The sequence below is a fragment of the Fusarium venenatum genome (genome assembly GCF_020744135.1).
Source record: "Fusarium venenatum strain MPI-CAGE-CH-0201 chromosome Unknown EDB82scaffold_2, whole genome shotgun sequence".
In the NCBI taxonomy this organism is placed as follows: Eukaryota; Fungi; Ascomycota; class Sordariomycetes; order Hypocreales; family Nectriaceae; genus Fusarium; species Fusarium venenatum.
In genome coordinates this window covers 1,584,561-1,599,951 of record NW_027072130.1, presented here as the reverse complement: position 1 = coordinate 1,599,951, position 15,391 = coordinate 1,584,561, and the positions used below count along the sequence as shown (strand labels likewise).

The 15,391-nt window shown below is 47.6% G+C and overlaps 5 protein-coding genes across 5 annotated transcripts; 2 read left to right on the top strand and 3 right to left on the bottom strand.

The window, feature by feature from the left end:
* Positions 1 to 3,357: 3,357 nt before the first annotated feature.
* On the top strand, positions 3,358 to 5,978 carry EDB82DRAFT_566116 (glycosyl hydrolase; the record flags this gene model as incomplete). Its single annotated transcript, XM_025733387.2, has 4 exons — positions 3,358 to 3,399; positions 3,546 to 3,686; positions 3,922 to 5,720; positions 5,772 to 5,978. The coding sequence occupies 4 exons, from the start codon at positions 3,358 to 3,360 to the stop codon at positions 5,890 to 5,892; spliced, it is 2,103 nt and encodes a 700-aa protein (XP_025584298.2). The 3' UTR covers positions 5,893 to 5,978.
* EDB82DRAFT_131504 (uncharacterized protein) lies at positions 5,846 to 7,484 on the bottom strand. Its single transcript, XM_025733386.2, has 2 exons — positions 6,761 to 7,484; positions 5,846 to 6,708 (listed from the first exon to the last, which is right to left on the bottom strand). Exons 1-2 carry the CDS (start codon positions 7,079 to 7,081, stop codon positions 5,968 to 5,970), a joined length of 1,062 nt encoding a protein of 353 aa, XP_025584297.1. The 5' UTR covers positions 7,082 to 7,484; the 3' UTR covers positions 5,846 to 5,967.
* A 449-nt stretch (positions 7,485 to 7,933) lies between these two features.
* EDB82DRAFT_443586 (uncharacterized protein) lies at positions 7,934 to 10,586 on the bottom strand. The gene is made up of 2 exons (XM_025733385.2): positions 10,251 to 10,586; positions 7,934 to 10,201 (listed from the first exon to the last, which is right to left on the bottom strand). Exons 1-2 carry the CDS (start codon positions 10,488 to 10,490, stop codon positions 8,321 to 8,323), a joined length of 2,121 nt encoding a protein of 706 aa, XP_025584296.1. The 5' UTR covers positions 10,491 to 10,586; the 3' UTR covers positions 7,934 to 8,320.
* A 540-nt stretch (positions 10,587 to 11,126) lies between these two features.
* EDB82DRAFT_566113 (cytochrome P450) lies at positions 11,127 to 12,720 on the top strand (the record flags this gene model as incomplete). Its single annotated transcript, XM_065609823.1, has 2 exons — positions 11,127 to 12,522; positions 12,571 to 12,720. The coding sequence occupies 2 exons, from the start codon at positions 11,127 to 11,129 to the stop codon at positions 12,711 to 12,713; spliced, it is 1,539 nt and encodes a 512-aa protein (XP_065464544.1). The 3' UTR covers positions 12,714 to 12,720.
* Positions 12,721 to 15,235, bottom strand: EDB82DRAFT_495375 (uncharacterized protein). The gene is made up of 8 exons (XM_065608509.1): positions 15,133 to 15,235; positions 15,051 to 15,064; positions 14,928 to 14,938; positions 14,781 to 14,874; positions 13,274 to 14,726; positions 13,193 to 13,221; positions 13,024 to 13,143; positions 12,721 to 12,974 (listed from the first exon to the last, which is right to left on the bottom strand). Exons 1-8 carry the CDS (start codon positions 15,193 to 15,195, stop codon positions 12,869 to 12,871), a joined length of 1,890 nt encoding a protein of 629 aa, XP_065464543.1. The 5' UTR covers positions 15,196 to 15,235; the 3' UTR covers positions 12,721 to 12,868.
* Positions 15,236 to 15,391: the final 156 nt, after the last annotated feature.

The window sequence follows — 15,391 nt, the reverse complement described above, 5'->3', positions numbered from 1 at the left end:
CTCGGCTTCCAGCATCTACCCGGCAAAAAAAACATCCCGGGAAGGTGCCTGTCCGGATCTGGATGGAGCATGTGGGGGAAAGTGCCATCCAAAGTGCTATCCGCTGCAGTTTGGCAGACAGTGCCTTCCTTAGGCTAAGTTAGTGCTCCAGGACGCTAAAGAGAATAACATCTACCGGTGACGAGCCCCAGCTTCAAACAAAGCAACAGAAATATTCGGGCCATTCCCAGCCCTTTACTCTCGCTTAGACCAGACTCAGACTCGTCATCCCTTTATCAGAGCCAGCAGCATGGTCAAGCCTCTATACCTGATCCAAACCTTCTTGATCCATGCTGTATCGGTACCGATTTAATCTTGCTGTCATCGTCGCGATCATCGTACATCAATCTCGAACACCCTCGGCGACATGTCAAGGGAGCCCATGTGGACCCAACCAAATATGGTATCGACTTGTCAAAACATGTGCGGTGACTTGTTGATGGATCTTCGCATCTTCACGGTCAGTACACTAATATTAGCCGCGTGATGCGACTGATATCAGGAGGACCTTGGATCATTCCATCATATCTTGGATCGCATACCTGAGAGCCGACTTCACCCTGGTCCGAGGCACTCGACAAGACTTTGTTTTAATACTCTACAAGTGTTCTCGGCGACTCACTTCAGCATGCATGCCATGTGCAAAGATTCAGATGGCCACGCATATCACCATCAATGCGAAACAGACTTTTTGTTCGAAGCCAGCATCAAGGATCCTTGGAAGAGAAGCAGACAGCCGAAGGAAACGGTATGGGTTTATGCCTTCTATATCCTCAGCATGGACTTGGAGACGCTCCTACACCATTTCTCAACATGTCAGGAAATAAAATGTTCGCTGCATTCTTAGCGTTTCGGGTCCAACGAGTGCCGAGCCGCCTACGTACATTTTCTCAGAATACTGACGTTGGGGTCGATGATATGCCGGACCCCTGCATGCCGGCCCGTTGGCCTTTCGGTTTAAGTTCAAGCATCTGTCCAGAGGTATTCAAAGACTAGTGGGTGCTAATCTTTATTGTAAGCAGTTGGCACGAACTGTTTGTCCTATAGCCTTGGCTTTTGTACTCTTGGTGTTCCGATTGCATTTGCTTGCGATCCTTGGCCCGAACAAGGTGAACTCCTGTTTGTGTTGAAATTATAGTGACACCCTCTGGTTCAGTCCAAACCAAGCAGTCAAGGGACCGACCTGTCTCAGCGGGCTATGCCTCTTATGACGACCTTCTTCTCTCACCTTGTTTTCTCTTGAACGCGACAACAAGACCAAAACCATTACGCAACTTTACATACTCGACAACGAAAACAATGTGCCTATTTTGAGTGTCGAAGCTGCTATACATGTTCAACCCCACGCCAACATCCCACTTATCCCTGCAGCTAGGACACACGACAACAGATTGTGGTCAGCTTGGGCATTGACCGGTACCAAGTTGAGCGACGGCAATATTTTCAAAGTCTGTTTAAGCAATATTCTCATGATACGACGTGTTATCGACTTTGACCTCGACCCTGCGATAACCTAATCCATGCCGGATCAGTCATGTAGGACAAGCCGACAAGGGAAGCATACAACCACACAACTGCACCAAGAGCATGCTCCACAGTCCTTGCAGCAACCACAAGTGACGTGACAGCAGCAGCTCTGTGATCCGGCTACCGGATACCGGCCGTGCCTATCATGCTTTAGCGTTCTGTTGACTGTTTGCTCAACCGCCCTTGTGGTACTCCAGCAATTGTGAAGCCATTCTTCACCGGTCTGGAGCCTGGCGTAGATCCCCACGTCAAATGCTGCAACGTGACCACCCTTCTACTTGACTCCTTGCATATTCTACAGCCCTGCACCTCGCCGTTTTAGATAACCATGCCACTGCCCGTTTCAGTCTTGCATGTTCAACCATTGTCTTCTATCGACGCTTGGAATTTGCCTACCTCCGAAGCTTCTTAAAAAGAATCCACTAAGAGCTGCATGTAGCCTTTTATGGTTTAAGTCTTTGTGTTTGTGTAGAAGCAGCGCTTGCTGGAGTGTAGTTCGGCATGGTTGATTAATAGTTTGGCCGAGCCGAACTCCAACATCTGATGTGCAACAAGATACTGAAGCACGAAAGAGTCGAGAGTAACAGATGAAACCATGACCAGCTCAAAGCACCAAAGTTCTGCGTATGTGGTAAGCTACAGTATGAAAGATGCATCTTTGGCTTTCTGCGTTAGTACTAGGTATAGATAGTAGACGCTGAATACTCAAAGCTGGGTATCCAGTGACGCCCACGTGTCATATACTGTATACGATGGGACGGAACCTTGACCGTGTATAATGCCGACTATTGCTTGTATTAGAAGATTGATGTGCGATACACCAACCCCAAGCATTAGGCCTGGGGATTACATGTGTAGATATAGGCAGTTAAAGAGAGAAGACATGGGACAGTTGCAGGGCAGGAACTCGACTAATAAATTACTTCATATCACCTTGACAAAGGAACTGATGTATTTGAAGACAAGCTTTAATAGGCCCAAAGACTAATATGTGATGCATCTCTAATAACTTTATATCAACCACACACTCAACAACATCGGGCTAATAATACGTTTAGGAAATGTGAGATCAACATAGTTTATTCTATCTTGTATTATTGGCAATATGCGCTAGGTAGTGTTGTTCGCATGAGAAACTAATGCGTGACCTAGTAAGTTTATACATCAGAGGGACTCATTAAAACCACGAATAGAGCCTTGGTCGCATATTCAAAATTGAGAGAAAGGCTAGTTTCTTTCACAACCATAGTTTCATATGCATAATATATGTCTAGCTCATCTGGGTAATAATTACTTATTATAAGATTTGCACCTTTCAGAACGACAGATTTGCAATATAGTTCTAAGAATCTGAACTTGACCAAAGAGGCAAAGGAGAGTTGGGGATGGCAGGAAACTTGACAACTAAGCTCGGGATATAGAACATGTATAGCCTAAGAGCGGCATAAAATGACCAAATTATTATGTTTCTTAAGTTATGAGTATTAAGTTTTCTGCAACGCTGAGGTGAGGCTCTGCCCCATCAACCTCATGGATCCTTTTTAGGTTGTGCATGAATAATTAAAATCACCAGGCCCAGTTATGTAGTAATAGATGGGCCATCGTCCTATAAAATTGGCTCATACATTCGATCCAGCCTCGTTAAATCCATCTTTGTGAGGAACCATTTTTTTTTCTCTCGAAAAGACGAGGCAATTTATGAGTTTATTCCCTTGACTGCAACATCGAATGCTTGTAGACTTGGGGAAGTGGTACCTTTTCTCGGACCGACAATGGATCCGCTCACCCCATATGTCATTCGACAACCATGATTCCCCGAACAACAGTAGACAGGTACATCAATCATGGTGAACCTGCCTGTCGGAAATGCAGATCAATCATTTATCATTTTCCAAAATCATCTCGATCAACCCAGAAAAGATCAATTGGCTAAATCTTAATTCCAGAACTTCCTCACGGCAAAAAGTGTAAATTTCTAGCGCCGTCCGCCAAGCTTATTCTTCCCCGAAGTCTACGTCACCGCGAACTCAACACCAACGTTCAAGGGTAGAACGGGAAACGAGAAACTGTCGATCTCCCCACACAAACTCCACAAGTCTCCGGACTCCAGGTTTACTTTGGTAAAAGTTAAGCCTCTGGGACTGTTCTCTGCCCTGTTCACGCCGTGGTATCGCCGAACATCGCAATGGGAGAAGAAAGAATCCCGTTCTTTGGGTCGGGCTGAGCATGGGCATACCATGGGCATGGCTCAAAGTTGGTTTTTCTCATGACGATGTTACCATCCCCGCTCCCTGCCTGTCGGGGCGACAGAGTTTGCCTGGGCTGTTGCGATTAGGATATATATATGAGCGTCAGCGGCTCCTCGGTTTCAATTTTATGGTGCATTGGCTGTATGTGGTCGTCAAAGTGTCAATCATGAAGTTCTCGCTTTTCTTAACGGCTGGCTCACTTGCCTGGGCCAGTCCATCAACTCCCAAGTTGGACTACAACCGAGCTCCTCCCAATCTGTCAACCCTAGCCAACCTCACCATTTACAACACATGGCGTCCACGAGCTCATGTCCTTCCACCTACTGGACAAATTGGAGATCCTTGTATGCACTACACTGATCCCAAGACCGGACTCTTCCACGTTGGCTTCCTACACGAGGGTGCTTCTGGTGCCACAACAGATGATTTGGTTACATACAAGGACCTCAACCCAGGCGGCGCACCTTTTATTCGCGCTGGAGGTCTAAATGATCCAGTTGCAGTTTTTGATGGATCAGTCATCCCTGTTGGCATCAATGGAACACCCACCCTCTTCTATACCTCCGTCTCATACCTCCCCATCCACTGGACTATCAACCACACCCGCGGCGCCGAGACCCAGTCCCTCGCTGTATCTACAGATGGAGGACGTAATTTCACAAAAGTTCGAGGCGGTCCCGCGATTCCGGATCAACCCTTTGCACTCAATGTTACAGCTTTCCGTGATCCCTTTGTTTTCAAGAACAAGGAGCTCGATAACCTTTTGGATAGCGAGCCAGGTGTATGGTACAGCGTGATCTCTGGAGGTGTCCAACAAAAGGGCCCTAGCATGTTCCTCTACCGTCAGTATGACCCTGAGTTCCAGTACTGGGAGTACATGGGTGAGTGGTGGCACGAGAAGGCCAACATGACCTGGGGTGAGGGTATCTGGGCCGGACGCTACGGCTTCAACTTTGAGGTCGGTAACATTTTCAGCATCGACGAGGAGGGTTACAACTCTGACGGTGAGACCTTTATGACTTTTGGTGCCGAATGGTCTGAAGCACCAGCACCTAGTCAGGTCTCACAATTTCGTGAGATGCTCTGGGCTGCAGGAAACACCACCATGGAAAAGGGCAAGGCTAAATTCACCCCTACGATGGTCGGCAAGATGGACTGGGGACACTCTGCTTATGCCGCTGCTGGCAAGTACCTGCCCTCTGACTCAAAGGCGTCAAAGAAGAGCGGGGCGCCAGACCGATTCATCAGCTACCTCTGGCTCACTGGAGACTACTATGGCGACCTGAAGCTGTTCCCTACCCCACAGCAGAATTGGACTGGAGCCCTGCTTCTTCCTCGTGAGCTTACTGTTGGCAAGATCAGCAATGTTGTCGATAACGAGCTTTCTCGCGAGGAGGGCTCATGGCGCGTTGAGAGAAACGAGTCAGGTATCCTGGAGCTCGCCACCATGAAGCAGGTTATTGCTCGTGAGCCCATGGCCGAGTTCACCAAGGTGAAGCCCATTATTGAAGCTGGTCGAAACATCAGCAAGTCAGGATCGACCACTTTTGACAACAACCCCGACTCCAAGTTCTACCTTCTTAAGAGCTCCATCTCCTTCCCCAAGTCTGCCCGCGACTCTGACCTGAAGGCTGGTTTCCAAATCTTGGCTTCTGAGAAGGAGTCCACGACTATCTACTACCAGTTCTCCAACGAGTCTATCATCATTGACCGCAACAACACCAGTGCTGCTGCCCTCACAACCAGCGATATCGACTCTCGAAACGAAGCTGGCCGACTCCGTCTGTTTGACGTTGTCATTGATGACGAAGAGCAGGTTGAGACCTTGGATCTTACTATTGTTGTTGATAATGCTATGGTCGAGGTTCACGCCAACGACCGATTCGGTGTGGCCACCTGGGCTCGGTAAGTTTGCTCAACATCTGGTTTCATTAAACTCTACTAACTTTTCTTTAGTTCCTGGTATGCCGACTCGACTGATATTCGCTTCTTCCACAGTGGAAGTGGTGATGTGACATTCAGTAATGTGACGATTTATGAGGGTCTTGCCGATGCTTGGCCAGAGAGAAAACGATAAAAGATGGATTATGTATTATATGTAAAGTAGATATGGCTTATTAAGACATACGTACATGAGACTACCGTAACACTTTTACAACTTGGATCCCTCCACGCGACGGCCTGCCTCATCAAAGCTGATCTTCTTGCCCGAGTTCAGTGACTCCTGAAGAGCACAGCCAATCTTGACAGCCTGGACAGCTCCAGCGAGCTTAAATGGAAGGGCTGTGTTATCGAGGACAGCAGCAGTGAACTCGTTGGATTCCGCAACAAAAGCATGCTCAAACCTGCCGTAGTAATCGCCAGGGATCTGTCGTCGAACACCGGCAGCCTCGTGCATCTCCACCAATGTTCCGACAGGGTTCGCATTGATAGTGATCTTACCCTCGGTGCCGATAATCTCAGACATATCATGCTGTCCGGCTGCCATCATACGCGAGGAATAGAAATAAGCAACTTTTCCGCCATAAAACTCTACCAGACCGACGGCGTTGTCGACATCGTTGTGCTTGCGAAGGTCTGGCTGCACTGCTGTGATACCAGTAGCGACAACGGATTTGACGATTGAGTCTTGTCCAAAGTACCAAAGGGCCAGATCAATGTCGTGAATGTTGCAGTCGACAAAGATACCACCGCTGAACTCGGCGTAGGCTACGAAGAAGCCAGACGGGTCTAGCTTGTCGCATGTTTGGGATCGGAAGATAGAGGGACGGCCGATGGCACCACTGTCCATTCGTTCGAAGGCGTCGCGGTATGAAGCATCAAAACGACGAGAGAAACCGCACATGACTTTAAGGTGAGGTTTCTTTGCTGCGGCATCGACGACAGACTGGGACTGGAACGATAAGTCAGACAAAAGCTTGATCAAAGGAGGTGAATATACTTACAACCTCAACGCTTGTACTAAGAGGCTTCTCACAAAGAACGTGCTTATTAGCTTCAATGGCCTGGATAGCTTCCTCTGCGTGCGCAGTAGTGACAGTAGCGACCACAACTGCCTGAAGACCAGGATGCTTGAGCATTTCCTGGTAGTCATTGTAAATAACAACGCCCTCGAGATTAACCTTAGCCCATTCAGCTTCTTTTGGGATGGGAGTGAAGGCTGCGACGAGTTCAGCGCGGGGAGTTCTGTTGTGGAAGTTGAGGGCGTGACGAGCGCCCATGCGACCGAGACCGGCGACGGCGACTTGGAGCTTTGGGGAGGACATTTCGGAGCAGAAATTAAAAAAGAATTGAGCTTAGAGGTTGTGATGAGCTCGAGTGTCTGTTGGGTTTCAAGGCGTCGAGACTGATGAGTGAAGGATCAGAGAACAGCAATCGTGGGCGAGTTCTTGTCCCTTATACTTGGAGTCTTCTCTCGGTATTCGGAAAAGAGAGAGACTGTCCTTGTGTTTCCCAGACTTTTTCTCGTCGTCTTCCCCATATTCGACTCGGTGTAAGTCAAGGATCAACCCGAGTGAGTGAACCCCGATACCCCACGTTACACATGGTGAAGCGGTCTGTTTGTATGTGTATTGATGCAGAAGTAATGCAGTGACATGTTAAACTAACAGAATACCTATCATATCAATAAACATATAGCTAAGTTACCAAGTTCTCTCATGCTAGACATGCAAGTTCGCGATGCGCTCACAAGTGGATCTAAGAGGATATTACCTGATACAGTAAGAAACTACGAAGTATCTTTTCGGCGCCTCCTACCGTATTTGGGCATTTTGGTCAAGCCAATTGATCGTCGTTGTCCCCCACATTGCAGCTGAGGCTTAACTCTGGCCCTACATGATTGGAAATAATGGCCGAAGAATGGGGATTCTAGAATCGGAAGATTTCTCCGCCAATGCTTTCTACTGAAATTTACGCCGTTGGAATAGTTACCTGGGTGGGTACCTATACTCTGTATTACATCCAAGTTACTTGGATTGGCTGGGAGAATATTTCGCTAGAATACTTCGTTGAAATTATTCGGTAAAATCTCAAATGAATAGATGAAAGACTCAGTGTATATTAAATGACCACTGCAGTCATTGGGTCTCTCCGTGAAAATCTCTGCTAGTATGATGGACTTGGATTGCCAGGTGAGCCTCAGGGTACCAGAAAAGTTGACCGTCAGAAGCATAAGAGATGAAATTAGTAGGTCATTTTATGCTCCTTAGGCTATAGCTCTTAGACTACTTATTTTTGTATCGTAAGACTTAGGAGGCCAGTTTTCTGCTGACTAGGTGAGGCAGCTTGGAATCGGCTGTTCATGTCTATAGAATATAGCTCTGGTCAAGCAAAGTAGAGAAATATTGGGCTAATTCTAGCATGCTGTTGGCACTTATTACTAATTCACAAGATGTGAGATGAAACGAATGCTGTAAACTCTTTAGTTCATATCTTATGCGACCATATCGATCTCGCTTTACACCCAAACCATAATCGACCATCTCCGTAGTCAAGTGGATAATTCATCCCCAAACATCTTCAAGCCACTTATTTCCCTTCTTTGCCGACTCAGCCCAGCTTCGAGCCTCTTCATCAGTCCAACTATTCTGCTTCTTCATCGACTCCTCAACTACATTCCCAACCTCCCTCGCCATAGCCGCACGACCACAAAAGTAGATACTGGCACCCTCTTGTAAAAGATCACACACTTGGCTCTTTCTCTCTTCCACTCTGTCTTGCACATACTTCTTAGGCTCCCCTTCAGCTCGCGAGAAAGCATTTACAACTTCAAGACAGCCTTGTAGCTTTTGGGTAACCTCGGCAAGTTCATCGCGGTAGAGGTAATCTTGATCCGGGGAGCGACATCCGAAGAACAAAAGCATCTTACCGATGGGCTTTCCGACAGCTTGGAGACGAGCTCTCTCAAGGATGAAGCCACGGAATGGGGCGAGACCTGTGCCAGCAGCGATCATGATGATTGGCGTTGAACTCAATGTTGGGAGTTTGAAGTTTGAACGACGGATACACGCAAACACCTTGTGGCCCTTGAGAGCATCACCAGGGCCAGATAAGGCATACGATTGAGCGTCGGGACCAACATCTGGCTGTGAAAAATCGCCATTGAGGGCGTTTCCGAGGGCGTAGAGGTAGTTTGTCGTGATACCACGAATGCACTTGCTTGGGTCTTGCTGCAGCGGCGACTTGTCAACGCCCACAGTGATTGAAAGTCTGCGAGCTGAGACTGTACTCGAGGAGGATATAGAATAGTAACGTGGCTGAATGCAAGGTAACGTCTCAACCACGTACGAGAGAGGCAGATTGAGCCAGACGGTTCCAGGAGCGACGAGATGCAACAGACGGCCCATGGTGATGTGATTGCTGGCAATGTAGGTAGCATACGCTTCCTTACTCTTGGCCAAAACTGTCAATGCCTCAGCACTTCCAGATGAAGGTGCGAATTTTGCCAGTTGTCCGACAGTCTCTCGAGACACTGGCGCCGCTACTTCAAGATAATGGCGGAACAGGGCCTGCGCTGACGTAGGACTAGGGATCTTGGTAGATGCACCCTCTTCAAGAGTTTGAACGAGGAGAGGTTTTTCAGCTCGGTCTTCCAATCCAAGAGCTTTAAGAAGAAACTGGACTTCTTGATCGGGATTGATCGGGTAGATGGCTAGATGATCGCCAGTTCTGTATCGAAGTTCAGGTTGATCCGAAATATCGAGCTCCATGTGGAGACAGTTTCTTCCCGGAGACGCGTAAAGTTCTTGAGATGACTGGATAGCCAGAGGGCGAATAGGAGAGTATTGCTTTACAACCTTTGCAGGTCCGCTTCGGTTTGGGATAGGCTCTCCAAGATTGAGGTCCATGATATCAAGCGAATCATCTTGTACAAGCCGAATGCTTGGCTCGTATGGGATATCGCGCTCTTGATAACCCAGCTTCTCCTGGAAATGAGTATAAAGATCATCCTTCCAAGACAAGAAGTCTTCCTCAGTACCGCCCTGGGCATCATTGGCTCTACCAACAGGCAGAAGTCGAGAAGCACCAGATTTGTCGAGATGTTGTACTACAACATCAATAACACGGTTATAATATCTATAACTGGTGTTTCCAAGACCAAAGGCTATATACCTCAAGTTAGGTAGTTGGATACTGGATGTCTTGGTGAGCCAGTCCCAGAAGGCGGCTGTGTTGTCACTGGGATCGCCTTCTCCGTATGTAGATAGGATGAAGATTGCAAGCTTGCTTTGAGCAAGGTTGGCAATAGATTCTGGATCATAATCGCAAAGGTCAGCGCAGAGAGTCTGGAGACCGAAGCGAAGATGGCACTCTTTTGAGAGTCTGTTGGCCAACGTTTCCGCGGTGCCTGACTGGGAGCCCCAGAAGATGACAACATCTTTACCCTGCTGCATGTTAGAGTTTTCGTTGAACAGTTTCAGTGGTAAAGCATACAGTTTCTTCTAATCTCTTGGCTATATCGCGAGTCGCTTTGGGTCCTGAGGAAGCACCACTCTTGGAGCCCATGCGTTCAAACCAGACATGATGGTAAGGATCTGGTCTATCCCAGGCGATACCCCGGAGGAGATATGCTGCTGATGCAACGCCGAGGGCGCTCAAAGCAGTAATATCAGCGATTGATTGGGGAGGACCCAACTGGGAGAGGAGAGTATCGGCTGCAAATAAGTTTGTCATGATTTTGTCTGTAGGTAAAAGATAGTTTGGCAATTTGGCCTGGAGGCAGGAGGAGAGAGTTTGGTATTCATATCTGTTTTGGTCTTTCCTATAGGGTATACCGAGAGTTGAAGGTATTCGCAGACTTATCTTTCCATGTTTGTTACACTCAATGGGGAGAATTACCCGATTTGGATGTCTCGTTCTAGATTCGACTAATTTATTCCCTTACTTCTGTCATTCCCACCAACTCAAGCCTTGATGTGTAGATCATCCCACACCTTTCCCTCTCGTCTCCATATTCACCATGCAGTAGTATCTGTATCCCGTAAGAGAGATAACAAAGGAAATATTCTAAAGTCGGTGACTCCAGATTCTGTCATCTGTCCTACCCCACGTTTTGTTCCCCACAGATCTCGGCATTGCTGAGGTGTGTTTGATGGGGGTATCGATAGTCTGGACCAACACTCCCCAATATTTCCTAAATCGGCGTCTTTCTTTCTTTTGTCAGATATGGCAACTAAGCCATGGCATGTGTATACGAATTGGGTCAACACAACACTCTATTGTTGAACTTGTGTTGAAAGTATATCACATCTCCCAAGACCTCAGCCTGTTCGTCAAGCTCTCCCTCTCAATCTTTAAACGACCTTCAAAATGTACGCACAACTTGTCACTGTTTCAGCAGCTCTATTCCTTGTCACATATTTCATTCTTTACCCCATATTCCAATACATCCGCGATGCCAAGGGTCTTCGTCGCTACCCCAACTTCCACCCCTTGGCGGGAATAACCAATCTACCCTTTGTACGAGAAGCCGCTAGAGGTTTCCGCTCAAAAACTCTCTATGAGATGCACAAGACCCATCCTGTGATTCGCACCGGCCCCAACTCTCTCTCCTACGGTTCCGTGCAGGCAATCAAGGATATCTACGGGCACGGCACGAAATGCACAAAGGGAGAGTTCTATGAAACTCTTGCTGGAACGCATTACCACCTTGCCGATGTCATAGACAAGGCAGATCATGCTCGGAAGCGCCGTGCACTTTCTGCTGCATATGCCCTGAAGAATCTCGAGAACTGGGAGTTTAAAGTCGCCGATAAGGCAGAGAGGTTCATCCGTGCTGCAGATACTGCTTGCACTCTACCTCTCAAAGAGGGTTTCATCCGTCCTGATCCCGAAGACCTTAAGTTTGACTACCGCGCCTTTACAAACTTCTTCACGCTTGATGCCATCGCCGACATTGGCCTCAGCGAGCGTCTTGGATTTCTGGATCAGGGCCATGATCTTGTCAAAGCTGAACGCATGGATGGATCTATCCATAAAGTCAACTTCCGAGAGTGTCTTCACTCAACAGCTCGCGCCCAATCCATTCTCGCTTGGACAGAGAAGTGGTACGATGCTAATATCGAGCTATCAAAGTTGTTATCCAAAGATTTCAGTAAGTGGTGGAATCTGAACGAGGGTTGGAACGATATCGTCTATCACCGCGCAACTCAGCGCCTCGAACGGTACAATAAGGGCGAGAGACTACCCGACTTCTTTCAGGCCCTGATGGACCACAGTGAGGCCAACCCTCCTGGCCTCGAATGGGGAGAAATCGTCGCTGAAGTGTCGATAATGATGAATGCTGGATCCGACACTACCGCTATTGCCATGAACAATGTCATGTACTGGCTCCTCAAGAATCCATCTTGTATGGCCAAGCTTCGCCAGGAAGTCGACTCTGTTCTGGATCCAGAGGAAGCCGTCGCTCCATACGACAAAGTCAAGCATCTCCCCTATCTTCGCGCCTGTTTGGATGAGTCCCTACGCATCACACCACCCACCACTTTTGGTCTTCCTCGCCGCACGCCACCTGAAGGCTGGAATATACTGGGTGATTATATCCCAGGCGACACAACTGTGTCCATCTCGGCATATGTTGCGCATCGAGACCCAAACATCTTCCCTGACCCTGAGGCCTACGTTCCTGAACGCTGGCTTGGGGAAAAAGGCAAGGACTTGCAGCCGTACTTCATCTCTTTCAGCACTGGAGCACGGGGTTGCATCGGTAGGAACATTAGTTATCTAGAACAGACTGTACTTTTAGCTAGTGTAGTGCATAGGTATGAGTGGGCGCTGCCTTTTACTGAGTGGGAGCCATCTAGGACTGAAGCTATGAATCTTGCACCAGGGCCTATGCCCCTCAAGGTTTGGCGTCGGGACTTGGGAGGGGATGGGAATGATGAAAAGCATAGCTAGACGAACAGAATGATTAGTTGTAATAGCTTTATTAATTTAACATCTTTGGCCAATACGTGGAGTGTTTAGTATCAGCAGAACTCGTTTACATGAGCAGACCATGTCAGAACTATAGATTGCCTCGTGCATATGCTTATAGAATCATATCATCATCATCATACTAATTGTAAATTACTGTTGAGCATCCCCGCGATTGGCATTCCAGAATTCACATTCATAGGAGATTCAGTCCAGCCCCAAACCTCCTTCAAATACTCTTGTCTATTTATCCGTTAGTCTCGTGATTTACTTGTCATCAAGTTGTCCTTACACTGATCGATTCGGCCACCCAAATTGAACATCTGCCTTTTGGAGGATATTGTAAAGGGCTTCTTGTTCATATAGATTATTAAATCGATCACCAGCCATGGTTATGGCGAGGCAGGCATATCTAAAAACGATTAACACGAGATAACGATAACTAGCAATGGAAAACATACGCAAAACCTGTTGGGTTTCTTTGATTCGACTTGTGCGTGTTAGTAGACGCCCTCTTGGCCAAGATAGATAGACTACTATACCTCAGCTACTCCGCAAACCATCTTAACAGTCTTTCTCATTTCTTCATTTATTGCCTTGGCTGCTTTAGCCTGTCCGGGACCCAGTTTTGGTGTTCTGGGATTATGCGCCGCAAGTAGAACCTTGATCAATAAATAATGAAGTACTCCTGTGACGACCGCATCGTTAAGATAAAGCGCTTGTGGGAAGAATCCAGGAACATCATCACTTTCGTTGATATACATTGGATGAAAGTGCCACGGCCTTTCTGCCCACCATCTCTCTTGGGCTTCCTGTAACCTCTCCCACGCCGAGAAGCTCTGGTCTTCGGAACCGTAACAATAGCGAAGGCACGCAGCACATTGCAGGATGGTCAGGTTTGCAAAGGTACAACAGGTATCGTCATTTTGGACGAGACGCGAGATGTCTTCCAGCGCAAAGTTGGGGTCAACAGGTCGAGCTTGCATAAATGACATGTGTATCTCTTGCCTGAGGGCGACCCAAAACGCTGCGCGGCGGAGGCCAGTGAAATCAAGAATCTTTTCCTGTGCTGCAACAAAGACTCTTGTGCCAACAAGATGTGATTCGCTGGCTGTTTCGGCGGATGTGAGAGGCACATCGAGTTCCTCCATGTAGCGAAGGATCACAATCGCCGTAAGTAGGTTCTCATCCATGACAGCAGCGGAACTGGACAATGCTGGGATAAGAGCATCGAGACAGTTTTGGTGATACCTATCACCGATCAACTCATCAAATCCATCCACTCTGCTTAGGCGTTTGGCAGAGGCAGCGAGTACTGCGTTCATCAGAGGAGGGCACATGACGGCTCGCCGAGGAACAATGGTGGCAAAGTGTCGTTCACTGTCACACAAGTCGAAAAGAGGGGCAAGAACGTGAATGAAGTTGTAAAATAACACAGCCTCTTGTGGATCTTGAAGCGGCCACCTTGGTGCGTCGAGGTATATACCAGAGATGGCTTCAGTGACATGATCAACTGGAATTGATAGATCTGTCTGGCGGGAACTTGCAAGTGCAGCAGCGACCTGCGGACTCGCTACGCCAAGAATGATGTCGTTGTCGGATCTTTGACTAGGTGATAGAGCATCAGGAGGGTTCGAACGAGGAGTAGCAGTCAGCCATGGTCCAGCAGAAGAAGAACTCAGGGCTCGCTTTTTGGACGGGCGTTGGCTATCGTTGGAAGGGGTTTCTGCCAAGTCTGCTACAGATCTAGGCCGGTCCTGTTCCACGGAATCTTGTGACTGGAGTTTATAAAGAGGATCCAGAGGTGGTGAAGAATCGATGTCATCCCCGAAACTATCCAAGGTATCAAAATTGGCGGCACCGGAATCATGGATGTTGATCACGTCTGTAGTTTCGTCGACAAAACTTAGAGTTCTGGTTGTTTTGACCCATGGTTGGTCTTGAGAGAAATTGTATTCTTTTGCTTTGGCTTCGGCAGTCTTGCCAGAACGTATACTTAGTGATGGGTGAGTTAGTGTAAGAAGGACCGAGTGGAGGCAAGCAACTTACCTGGGATTCAGACCATGACGAAACCTCACACTATAACCACGTACACACTCAATATCACTCTTTCGACAGTTTGAACATGTTTTGTCGTTGTCACCTGTCGAAGTTAGTGATTACGAAGAAAGAATGAGGTCATTCAGAAGAACTTACACTTCAGATGCCTATCAGAGATGGAGACAGATACTAGTTAGAACCAGGTACTTCAAACAAGACAACAAAGTAATCAATCAACGGACGATACTGCCTGCCCTGATAAGATAGAGACAGACTGACCTTTGCCTGCAAACCTAGGAACAGCATCTGTCAGCTACCTATTACAGGTCTAGTCTTAGGGTAGGTAGGGCAGTTAGCTTACTGTACATGGATTCAGAGGCCTGTTAGTAGCCGTTGATGAAGCCTGAGGCTCTTGCATATTCATTCCACAATAAATGAAAATAGGAAATAAAACTTGTGATGATAGATGAGGTAAATGAATGGAAAGAAAGAAAAGAGGGAGTCCCATTTTAACTTAAAAGGGTAATTACCTCTTTGGGACGTAAACGGTAATTCTGCCCGAGCCGGTGCTGGTAGCCTCCGCACCCACGCTGAGCCCCAGTGGATCTAGCACCGAACTT

Excerpts from the sequence above, each read along its gene's own strand:
- EDB82DRAFT_131504 (XM_025733386.2), bottom strand. The coding sequence starts at position 7,081 with ATGTCCTCCCCAAAGCTCCAAGTCGCCGTCGCCGGTCTCGGTCGCATG. Across the intron at positions 6,709-6,760 it reads TTAGTACAAGCGTTGAGGTT|TCCCAGTCTGTCGTCGATGC; the intron begins GTAAGTATATTC and ends TTATCGTTCCAG.
- EDB82DRAFT_443586 (XM_025733385.2), bottom strand. The coding sequence starts at position 10,490 with ATGACAAACTTATTTGCAGCCGATACTCTCCTCTCCCAGTTGGGTCCT. Across the intron at positions 10,202-10,250 it reads CCAAGAGATTAGAAGAAACT|GGTAAAGATGTTGTCATCTT; the intron begins GTATGCTTTACC and ends AACATGCAGCAG.
- EDB82DRAFT_495375 (XM_065608509.1), bottom strand. The coding sequence starts at position 15,195 with ATGAATATGCAAGAGCCTCAGGCTTCATCAACGGCTACTAACAGGCCT. Across the intron at positions 13,144-13,192 it reads AGAAACCCAACAGGTTTTGC|ATATGCCTGCCTCGCCATAA; the intron begins GTATGTTTTCCA and ends AATCGTTTTTAG. Across the intron at positions 12,975-13,023 it reads GGGTGGCCGAATCGATCAGT|ACAAGAGTATTTGAAGGAGG; the intron begins GTAAGGACAACT and ends ACGGATAAATAG.